Source organism: Cavia porcellus, unplaced genomic scaffold (genome assembly GCF_034190915.1).
Source record: "Cavia porcellus strain 051 isolate PalLab524CR breed Dunkin Hartley unplaced genomic scaffold, mCavPor4.1 scaffold_3, whole genome shotgun sequence".
Classification (NCBI taxonomy): Eukaryota; Metazoa; Chordata; class Mammalia; order Rodentia; family Caviidae; genus Cavia; species Cavia porcellus.
Window position 1 is genome coordinate 101,961,290 of NW_026947486.1, and position 12,287 is coordinate 101,973,576.

Genomic DNA, 12,287 nt, shown 5'->3' on the forward strand with positions numbered 1-12,287 from the left:
CTCCTTTCCTCATTAGTAGTAACAAAGGTGCTATGAAGAATTTGAGAAAGGATGCCATACACATTGTTAGAAAGAAAAGAATGCGCTTATTTCCATGAATTTGTAGTTGCTCAATCCCCAACAGATTGAGGCTTGAAGGGAGGATGGCAAGCCCGGGCTTGAGATTTGTAGTTCATTCATTTTGAAATGAAAGTTTAGAGAAAACAAAAAGGCCACACAAATGAAGGCGTGATCTGAGAAGTATGGGGAAAAATAGGAATTTATTGTTCTCTAACACAAAGTTCAAGTATGGAGGGTAGAGTTATGAAAATTTTGATGTATAAATTGACTGAGAGGCCGAGAACAGAGAAAATATTCTTGGAAAAAGAAAGATGAGAGATAGGGGTCAAAAGTCACTCCAGAGTTGGGGACATTTGCTTTAACATAGCAGTAAAAAGTAAGGACGAGAGAGAAAGTCTTCGCATCGCATCGTCAAAGATTTCTTCTTTGGGAAAGAGGAGGACTGAACTTTCTTTGAGAGATTAATGAGTTTCTCTGCACAGGGTCCTGATGTGACAGATGACACATGTCGAGTGTGCACATGAAAAGAAAACCGAATATACAGACACATGCACGATCCGGGACTTTTGAGTCGTTTCTTTTATGAACCACTAAAGTGTGTGTGTGTGTGTGTGTGTGTGTGTGTGTGTGTGTGTCTGTGTTTTCCAATGAGGATAGAACAAGGGGAATCCGGTTTAAATTAGAGATGGAAATTGAGGCCACTCCCAAGGGGACAACTTCTTAGCCTGTTAGGAGACACTGGGGGACGATATTGAGAAGGGGTTATGAAAGAATCCATTCCACCTGAGAGCTCTAAAAATAGGATCAAGTAGACAGTGTAACATGCCTCTGCTTCGTTACACCGAACCAATGTTTCCTTCGCAGGGGGCAGTGGGCTGGATTCGAAGGCTTTTTCCTCACTGGCCGCGCCCCAGGGTGCCTGTGCGCTGACAGAAGAGCACAGTCCCCGCCAGCAAGCCGAGGAGGCTACGGCCCCTTTAAGAGGGGTGGCGGCGGCGGCGGGGCGCGCTCCGACGGCTCCCCTGTAGCCCCGCCTCTTCCCGTGAGCCCTCGGGGAGTGGTCCGACCGCGGGCGGCTGCCGGTGAGCTGAGGGGCAGGGGGCGGGGGAAGCCATGCCTCGGCGCTGCTCGCGACAGGAGCCCTTTCGACGCGGTGTCGGCGTCGGCCTCGGCGTCGGGCCCCGAGCCCGGCCGCTCATGCGGCCCCTCTGGTTGCTTCTCGCAGTGGGCGTCTTTGGCTGGGCCGGGGCTTTGGACGGCGCTGAGGGAGAGACGAGAGCCATGGACGAGGAGATCGTGTCTGAGAAGCAAGCGGAGGCGAGCCACCGGCAGGACAGCGCCAATCTGCTCATCTTCATCCTGCTGCTCACCCTCACCATCCTCACAATCTGGCTCTTCAAGCACCGGCGGGCCCGCTTCCTGCACGAAACCGGCCTGGCTATGATTTATGGCAAGTGCCTCACCCCCTGGCCGCCCCTTGGCGCTGTCCCTTTCTCTGCCCGCCGGCTACCTCGCCTCCTCTCCCAGCTGTTTGGCCCACATTCAGCTGTCCTAATTTGCCTCGCCTTACCACCTTCACCCCCGCGCAGTCTCTGCCTCATCTCCCCTTTATTTCTGCTACGCCCCCTTTTCTTTACCTCATCTCCTTTAGTCCTCGTCGCCCCCTCTCCCCCCGTTTTCTCGGCCTCTCCACACACCTTTTTTTTGGACTCCGACCCCACCCCCTTTCTCTCTCCACCCGGCTCCCCCTCCTCTGCCTATGTAGTCGGAGACCTGGACCCGGTAGAAGATGGGAAGGGAGTGGGTGCGGTGTCTCGAACTACGCTGGGGGAGGGGACGACACCATTGCCAGCTATTTCTCTGGGGTGTCAGTTTGTTTGAGGTTCACTGAAGCTGCAGTAGCAGCTCTGCTGCCCAGCTTTTGGCATTCTTTAGGAACCAAAGTTGACCTTTACTCATTACCCAGCTCTTACTATGCCCGGTCCTGTGGAGGTTGAAAATGAAAACCTTACCCCCGTGGATTCCAAGCAGAATCAAAACCTGAACGTGACATAGGTTTGGAGCATTTTCAATGACGCCCTGATTTTCTGTACTGTGCTTGGAATGTCCGATGTGGATACTTACGGGTGACCCTTGCCCATTCAGGATTAAAGAAGTGAGGAAGTTATGATTCTTTATCGATGTGTTGTACTATATCTACGATGATCAGGACAGGTTAACCCAGCAGTAATTATCAAGCATCATGCATATGCAGTATGGGTGTATTGCTGTTGGCATGAGGTTATTGACCAATTGAGTAAGTAGTTTCAGTTCTTGAGTCTCAGTAGGCTTTTTTGAAGTTATTTATTTGAATTTTTGGTGAAGAGGCACAAGAGGTAGATCATACCACAGGCTCAGAAGCATTTTAAGCCACGATTGTTTGGGCCTGGGGGGGATACATATACGTATTACTGACTATCTTAAACTATGAGTGTGCCTGAAGAGATGAGGGCAGGGCGGAAAAAACAATCCTGTCGGTGCAGTACATGTGTGAAGATAATCTTCATTTACAACAGTCTTAAACAGTAGAGCTTGTTGAGGTTTGATTCTGAGACTTGCAGATAGGTAGATGAATCTTTGGCAGGTAAAGACTTTTCTTCACGCAACTCCCCATCCCACCCCCTTTCCAGTAAATCCAGACTTCTAGAATATGCATGAATCTCAAGGGTACTGAGGAAAGGTACAGCGGTCATGTGCCTCAGGGAAAGGGTGCGCACAGGCTGATTTCTCATTTTTAAGGTAATAAAATTCTAAGCTCGTCTGTAAAATCTCCCTGCTCACTAGGATTCCTAGTTTTTACACATACTTGTGGTTCTTTTATGGCATAATTTTTGTATTTCGTTTGGAGGCCTTTTAGGGTAGATTGGCCAATTAATCAAACAGTTTTGTATCTTTTCTCTGTGTGACAGAGTGATTCATTCACTTCCTCGACAAACATTTACTGATCAGTGTAGTAAGCATTAATATAAGACCTTTTCCTGCAAGGAACTTATATAGGGAAGTAGTAAAGGGGAAAATGACATTTTAGCTTTGGTTAAATGCTGAAATAAGGAAGGGATCACAGATATTAGTGCTACAGAGAGAGACAGAGACAGAGAAGAGAGAGTATGCTGTGATACTTAAAGGTGCAAGGCTTTGACTAGAGGTCAGAAAATTTTTCAAGAAAGGGCCTGTAGTAAAGATTATTGACTTTACAGGTCACATAGTTCTCCATATTTGCACTGTATTTTATTCTTTGTTGTTATTTTCTTTCAACAAACCTTTACATCAAAGTCATTACTCTAGAGTCGTACAAAAACAGAGGACTACAGTTGCAAACTCCTGCCTTTGGAGTTGGACCGTGTCCCACTGTGCTGGTATCAATCTATGATTTTAGGCAAGATCCTCCCCTCCTCATCTTACCTTCATCTATATATTTGGGGTAATGGTGGAAGGATCACTGTGTGGAAGAAATGTTTTAGCTTGGCACTTGCCCCTGAAATAAATGCTCAATAAATGGTAACTATGTTATTATTATTATTATTATTATTATTATTATTATTTCAGCTAAAACTGCATTTTCTCAGGTTGGTCTAAGTTTTTTTAATAATATTATAAATAAATTGAGAGACTAAGGTAATATTTCTTTTATTTTTTTTATGTTTTTTCTTTTTTGAGATGGGATCTCGCTATGAGTTCAGGCTGGCCTTGAGCGCACTTTGTAGCCCAGGCTGGTCTTGAACTTGCAAAGATCCTCCCACCTCAGCCTCCTGAGTGCTGGGATTACAGGCATGAGCCACCACGCCCGGCTAAGGTAGTATTTTTAAAAAATCAAATAGGGACTTTGAGTTAGCCTGAAATTATTTGCTGTTCAGTGGCCAATATCATTAACTTTATCTAACTGGAGATCTAAAGTAGAAAAATAAGATTTCTTATTTTTTTTCCTTGAGACAGTCTTGCTTTGCAGGTCAGGATAGCCTTGAACTCACTGTGTAACTCAGTCTAGCCCAGAATGCTCAGTGATCCTCCCTCCTCAGCTACCCCAGTTCTGGGATTACAGGTGTGTGCCACCACACCCGACAAAAATAGAATTTCTAATTGCATTTCCTTAAGTGGTGGAAGATCTTAGTGTTAGCGTTCTGTAAAGGAAAAGCAAGAGTGCCTTGAGTAGAAAAAATAAGAGCTATGCTGGCAGTCAATCCAATATTGAGCTGGCATTGCCTTATCGGTGCATATTCTCAGCATGCACAGTGGGGACTGTGGACTGAACAGTCTCTCAGTTAACTCCCAAGCCCAGTTTGCAACTATGAAGGCCAAAGTATTTTCAGTACCACGGACATTGAAGTTTTCTCCTCCTAGTTGCTGTCTTTTACCTTTCCTTAATGAATCTTCTACTGTCATAGGTAATATGCTACTATATTAAGACCTTTGTTTTTCATTGTGACTTCTCAGTGAAAAGAGAATGCCTACACCTCGATGATTCAGCCTACTGGTGATCTGATTCCTGTGGTGTTGGGTTAGCTACTTAACTCTTAGAAAAATGGTATTGAAAATAAATGTCTCTTTATCTTTTTGGGAAGCCAGGGTAAACTTTTTAAATCACTAATGTGGTCAGTTTCTAGATTGTAATATAGACTAATTGTTCCAATTACTAAACATAATCTCAAACCACCCACATGGTTCATTCAGTGGGCTAGCTTTCTTAAGAAGCTTAAAAATGAGTCACTGTTAGTAAAAATTGTTGAGTTAGTTAAGTAAATCTGAAAAGTGATCACTCACTTACTTGTGGTGTTTACAGATAGTATAAAAAGCAATCGGTAGAAAAATATTTGCTTTGCCTTAAGCTTAGGGAATCCAGGGCCCCTAGGCTTAACCAATGTGATTCAGCAATAAGCATTTCTTAAAGGTCTATGATGTTTGGGACATGAAGGGAAATACAGGTATGAGCTGTAGTCCCTGCCCCACAGAGCGCTTGCAGTCCTGTGACTTAATAGATAGCTTAGTGAGCTTTATGATGTGTTAGACATTGTGCTAGGTACTTTATAAGTATTTTATTTAAAGTTCAGAATAACTGTGAAATGCACACTATTTCCTTTCACATTTTTTGGATGAGGAAATTGGAGCTCACAGGAGTTAAATGACCTGGCTAAACTCACATAACTTGTGCATAGCCAAGTAAGTATGGTTCAGAAGCTCCATTCTCTAAGCCCCTAACCCACATTGCTTCTCGTTGACAAGATAAAACTTAACTGTAAAGACTATGTGGAGTAGCATACTACGTACTAGGAGACTGAGGTTCCATTAGGGGGTTATCTAGACTAGAACTTGATGGAGCCAGGATTTATTTATCTATCTGACTTTTTGTTTGTCTTTTTCATTTTTATTGGTACCAGGGATCGAACTCACGACTGCCTGCTTGCAAGGCAGGCACTTATGCCGCTGAGCTAAATCTCCAGCCCCTATCTATCTGACTTTTAAACCTATGCTTTTTTTCTGCATTATACTATACTCTATTTTATGATATCAAATATAGAAGATAATACTTAAAGCTGTGAGGCTTTTGAAGGGTGATTGTAAAGGAAGGCTGTGAGGAAATGGAGATCGCCACCATTCTGGTTTTCCTGGGAATCACCAGAGTGATAGTTCCTATTGATCTGAGGGTGAGGAGATGATTAGCATTAGGAAATCTAGATTTCAGTTGTGGCTTTGTCACTTGATGACAAATAATTTTGGGTAAGTCATTTATCCCCATTCTAAAGAAGGGGAAACAATGCTGGAGGAATTTATATATCTTTGGAGATTACAGCCAAGTAAGTGTGTTTCTTTTTTCTTTTCAGAAACAGAATGAGAAATGGTTTGAAATCCTAGGTATGAAGGGTCCAATTGGAAATTAGGTTTATCTTTTCTGAGGGAGTTAAAGAGAAATGAAATTTTATAGTGAGACAGGAAGCCTTGGAAGAGAGGCAGCCTGTGTGGGATGGCCCTCAGCTTAGAAAAGTAGGCAGTGGGGCTGAAGACTTGACAAGGAGGTTAAAGTTTGGAGGAGTCGCTGTTGGCAGTGTGCTCAGAGACAGTGAAATAAATAAATGTATCAAACTAACAGGGATCTTCGAAAGCCTTGGGTTTCTTGGCTATCTTGAAATTGAATTAGTTGGGCTGGGGATTTAGCTCAGCGGCATAAGCACCTGCCTTGCAAGCGCATGGTCATGAGTTCAATCCCCAGTACCGATTAAAAAAAAAGAAATTGAATTAGTTTTTAGTGGAGAATCTTAACAGTTCAAGCAAGTAATGACTGTTTTATTTATACACATGCACCAAAGCTTCTTAACCTCTGGATGTTTTCTTGGTGATGTTCCTTCCACATTTTTGGGTGTCAGAGGCTTCAGGTGTGATAGGAAAGAAGAATGGGATGAAATTCATGGGGGAAACCAGTTTCTGCTAACTGGGAGAACTGTACAAAGGTGGGGCTTTGGGTAATACTGTGTTCCTTATCACTCACTGGGAGAATTTTCAGCACAAGTGGGTCATGAGTGTGTAGGCAAGGTAGACTTCTCTGTTTTGTGAAATATACCTCTTTGTGGTTGTCTTCTTTGTTGTCTGGTAGTGGTAATTTTAAAATTCATAGTGTCAGTATTTTCTGTGTCTGTGTATGTAGGCGGCTAGAAGTTTCTGCTTTCTTCTTTTTTTTTTTTTTTTTTTGAGACAGGGTCTCCCTATGCAGTTCAGGCTGGCCTTGAGCTCACTTTGTAGCCCAGGCTGGTCTTGAACTTGCAAAGATCCTCCCACCTCAGCCTCCTGAATGCTGGCATTACAGGCATGAGCCACCACGCCTGGCAGCTTTATTTTTCTAACAAAGCACTCTCTTTGTGTCCTTTTTCTTTACTGAAAATTGCTTTATCTTCATGGTTGGGATTTGACCTTTTAAAGAATCCATAGTAACTTGATCTGGTAACTTTTTTTCATAGAAATTCTGATTTTTCAGATGCTGATACCATAATAAAAGGATCTTGATTTTTTCACCCTAAGTAATTGTTCTCCATACTATTGCTTTATCTGCCAAAATGTGTGCTTGCAATCTGCTGAGCCCTTCTGGGGCTTCCAGTGAGGTTTCAGCATAGGTTTCTGCATAACCCATGCAGAAGCCTAGTGGATGCTGTTCCTTGTATAGTTGGATTTCAGGCTGTGGGAAGAATTCATGATGCTGTTATTAGTATTTGGAGCAGCTAATCTGTGAGTTTTACATTTGAATATAAGGGAATAACTTCTACTGAGTCTTTTAATTAGGAATATTTGTGGGGTGATAGAGAAAAGAACTGTTTCTATGTCATGTCTGTAGAATGACTACATGGATCCTTAGCCTTTTTTTCCTCCTAAGTTTATGTCTGTCAAGCACAGTTGATACCCAGCAATAACATTTTAAATTTTGAGGGTGAAGCTATAGTGTTTTGAAAAATGACTCCTGTATTTTATATGTGAACTTTGACTAAACTGTTTTTAAAATTGACATCATTGTACTGTTCAGCAATTCATGGCTGCTACTTACTTTGAAAAATGTGTGGGTCTTATGTGGACCAGAAGGATCCTTCATCCCCACTACCCTCTTTCCTAGCCAGCTATTGCTTTTTTTGTCCACTTGTTTCTGCTTCATTTCTTTCCACTCTGGTCTGGCTTCTAACCTGCCCCCACTCCACTGAAGCTGCCTTTAAGTAAGGTCACTCTTGCCCTCCTTGTTCCTAGATCCGATGCATACATCTCATGCCTGCCTTACTTAGGCTTTGTTGCAACATTCTTCTAGTTTATATCACTTTCTCAACAGTGAATTTTCCTTTCTTCCTGAATTCGTAGCCACCCCCTATTGCTCGCTCTTGTTCTTGTGGCTTCTCCTTAGATTCATTCATCAGTTCCTCTACCAGCTCCTCAGTGTTGACTATTAATGGCTGAAACCCAGTGCCTATCTGTAGTCTTCTTCCTGTTTGATTCGCTCCCAGTGATCTCATCTACACTTGAATACCATTAATTTACGATTGGCAAGTGTATATCTGCATCTGAGACACTCCCACCTCTAGATTCCACATACTCAAGTGTGCATTTGTCACAGACACGTCAAACTCAGTCCATCCAAGACTGAACTTAGCCTTTCTCCCTGTAATTCTCTTCCGCCTGCTCCTCCTCCGTTGAATGGCTCTTCTCTCCCACCTACCTGCTTAGGCCAACTTATCTACCTGGTTACCAGGCCGTAAAGGCTACTCTTAGCTTTAGTGTTTTATCTTCCTTTCCCTCAGTCTGTCCTCAGTCACCAGGCTTTCTAAAGTGTAGTACCTTCTAAAACTCCTCTCTTCCAATTAGTACTCTTGTAGATTAGGACTGAAGCACTTATTGCCTGAGTGACTGCAGTGACCATCTAGTTGGCCTTTTGGACCTGTGTTTCTAAAATAGACATCTGATGTCGAGCCTCTTCTTAGAACCCTATATGACTTTGTTTTGCTTTGAGAATGAACTGCAAAGTCCCATTCCCAACATTCACAATAGTCTTATTTTACATTTAGCTCCTACAGATCTTTCAAGCCTTCCCTCTTGTTACCTCATAAATCAGCCCTAATGAAGTATCTCTGATTCCCTAAATGGGCAGTGTTTGTTCCTTCTTTCTTAACTGCGTGTATACTACCATTTACCTATTTGGAGTATACTTTTTCTTCTATTTTGTTACCTATTCAGATGCTACCTCTGAAAAGACTTCCCAAATGCCCCCCTCCCTCAACCTGTTTAGGTGTCTCCTGGTTTTTATAACACCTTGTATTACTTTTATTAAGAATGTTCAGTTGGCTTTTGCTAACTGGACTGACCTCAAAGGGGAGGGTCTTTGTTTTCATCTCTAAACCCAGTGCTCCTGCGTAGCACATTCACATCTTTTTTTTTTTTTTTTTTTCATTAATACTAGGGATTGAACCCAGGGCCTTTATAGTGAACTGCATTCCTCACCTTCTTAAAAACAGGGTCTTACTAAGTTGCCTAGTCTGTACTTAAGATTGCAATCCTCCTGCCTTAGCCTCCCAGTGTGTTGGGATTATAGGAATGTGCTATCATTGCCTGGCTTCCATTCACATTTTATGAGGAATGGCTGATGAGTCAGATTGAGAAATCACGTGAAGTTAAAAATGTAGCCAGTAGTGAGTGCATCGTGTTAATAAACTTCTGGAGAGTTGGGTTCATTTTGCAGTTCAGTTTGCATCCATACAAAGGTATATTATTTGGTCATAAAAATGAATGAAGTTCAGATGAATAGCACAACATAGATAGATTTTAAAAACATTGCATTAAGTGAAAGAAGCCAGACACAAAAGACCATTTACATGCAATATCCAGAATAGGCAAAGCCATAAGAAAGAAAGTAGGTTAACTTTTGCCAGGAGCTGGGAACTTGGGAATGAGGAAGTGTTCTAATTCATTTTTGGAGTCATAGAAGTGTTCTAGAAGTCATGATGATTGATACACAACTTGGTGAGTATATTAAAGACCACTGAATTGTATAACATAATAGGATAAACTTTTATACAGTGATAACTTAGTTCACAAGCTTAATTTGTTCTACAATTTTGGAAAAGATGGCCACGTTTGTGTTTCTGTAGGAAAGATGGCCATGTCATGTTTGTCATCCTATGCCGAGTTTGCAAACGAAGACAAACTTTTGCCAGCCTCTCCTGTTTGCAAAACAAATTGTTTGCAGACAAAAGCGTTCATGAGCCAACGAACTACTGTAGTATGTGAGTTATATTTTAATAAAGCTGTTATTAAACAGCTGATCAATATAGTTTTATAGAAGCTAGAAATAAGTTGATTTCATACCATCATATTCAGGACTTCTATTCCATGCTTTAATTTTGAAGTAGATATTTTAAAATTTAAATCTGACCTTTTAGAGGTAGAAAAATTCAGTCAATCTACAAATAATATATCAACTTTCCAATTTGTTAAATGTATATTCTTTGGTCAGACATGTGCTTTGGGAATAAACCTGGAACGAATATGCACTTAAGTCTCATACATTGATGGCTAGTACTTTTTAAAATGGTAACTGTATTTGGTCTAAAAATTTATTTTGAACCTATTCATTTGAGTACCACTGGAGCATTTCTGATGACATTCCAGAGGTATTTGTGGAGTATAAATATGGGATCTCTGTCTGTCAGAAATGCTTACATTGTTGTTTTATTTCCAGGTCTTTTGGTGGGCCTTGTGCTTCGGTATGGCATTCATGTTCCAAGTGATGTAAATAATGTGACCCTGAGCTGCGAAGTGCAGTCAAGTCCAACTACTCTGTTGGTAAACGTTAGTGGAAAATTTTATGAGTATACGCTGAAAGGAGAGATTAGCTCACATGAACTCAATAATGTCCAAGATAATGAAATGCTTAGAAAGGTAAGTTTTTAGTTAAAGGAGATCTTTGTTTTCTTAACTGTGTAACTGGCAGCAAAGTGATTTTGAAGAAAAATAGTGAGTTTTTAATATTTAAAATGGTTTATATTTTATGGAAAAAATAAAATAATATTTTATAACAAAATAATAGAATAATAATAGTTAATACATTACATGCTGTCATTTTCAAAGTAGTTGCTCAGGGTACAAGATATGGACATAAAAATTTGTCCAATTGATATTAGCACAAACCCTCCTTTTTAATAAACTAATAGACACTAATAGTATGACTGACTTGCATTTTTTTCCTTTTGCCTTACTGTCCTTTCCCCTTTGGCCTATCTTAGTTCCTTTTTCCTTTTGAACAATTTCTTTCCATTTCACAAGGTTTGTCTTTTAAAATGGAGTTAAACCTCACTTAATAACTGTGATAATGTAAGGAAATAGGTATTTCTAGGAATTGTATTTTCCAGTTGAGGCAGTGTTATAACCCTTTTTTGTTTCTATTTTGTTGTCTGTAATTATAATAATGACCAAGATTGAGTAAAACAGAAATTATAAGCATTTTTTTTCAATACTCATAGTCCTTACAGTTTTAGAACTTTTCAATCCATTGGGTTTATTTGACATTATCTAAAATAAAATAGTCCATTAATATTTCTTTGAGTACTTTCTTGCCTTGATTGTGTTTTATGCAGAGCACAATTTAACTTTTCTTTGATTCATAATCTAGCACAGCTTCAGGGGTCTTTGTCTGAACCTCAGTTGTTGTACCATGCTGTACGCAAGGCTTTATGTAGGAGGGTGGCTTGCAGACATGCTGGCTCCCAGACATTCCTGTCTTGCTCAGTGTTTCTCTCATGAAGCTTCTGAGTGCCACTGTGCATGTCACTTAGTATTTACCCACCCTTGGCCTTTGCATCTGCAGTACTTCTCCTGTTTTCTACATTGGGAAGACTCGACTTTATAGCTATTTGATTATATTCCTGATCACCTTTTATGTTTTCAAAATTTCCTATGAACTTAATTTACTTTTTAGTGAGTTCTCATCACCCATGGAAAATTCCAGTTACTTAAAAGTTGTAGCCAAACCAAGTTTCAGCCTGTGTGCATCTCACTGGCTGCTTTGGGTGCATATCAAATTCTACTGTAGCCTTGTGAACAGAAGGGGGCGTCTGTGTAGTTAAAGCCAATAGGTTTTAAAGTGAGGGAGCTGCAGAAGTCAGAGTTGTACTGATTGTTTTTATGTAATAGGATAGCTTTAGAGATTTCATCTGTGTAACAGGTCATCCATGATTGTTGCCAAATTTCCTCTTGGCAACAATCGTAGCACACCCCTAAGGTCCGTGCTACCAGTTTTGGATCTCTTCCCTTTTGTCTTTCCTGTCTGGTCCTGTCCTGACCAGCCTGTCCTTTTCCCCTCCTCTCCCTCCCCCGCCCCCGTCTGGTGATTGAACTCAAGGTCTTTGTGCTGTGCTACTTACCCAGCCCTTTTTTAAAATTTATTTTTTATTTTGAGTTAGGATCTTGCTGAGTCACTAGCTGGGCTTGCACTTGGAATCTTCCTGCCTCGGCCTGCAGGAGTGCTGGGATGACAGGTGGGGATTACCCTGCCCAGCTTGGGTCTCTTTTGCTTAAATCCAAAACATGTTCATATTTTCTCCTGTTTTAAAGATTTTTAATGTAATTTTTATTTTAATACACATTTCACGGAAATGAATCTAATTAACCAATTAACCAACTCTTTGGCACATGATTGAGCAGAGCAAAATCTATCCTTTAGGAAATCTTTTCCA

General features: G+C 41.0%; 1 protein-coding gene across 1 annotated transcript in view; it reads left to right on the forward strand.

Moving 5' to 3' along the window:
• Window positions 1-1,150: 1,150 nt before the first annotated feature.
• The window catches only part of Slc9a6 (solute carrier family 9 member A6), a 56,841-nt gene continuing 45,704 nt past the window's right edge, over window positions 1,151-12,287 (forward strand). The window contains exons 1-2 of the mRNA XM_063246448.1: window positions 1,151-1,510; window positions 10,295-10,494. Of these exons, the coding sequence (XP_063102518.1) occupies window positions 1,174-1,510; window positions 10,295-10,494 (537 nt within the window). The 5' untranslated portion in view covers window positions 1,151-1,173. The remainder of the gene's footprint in view (window positions 1,511-10,294; window positions 10,495-12,287) is intronic.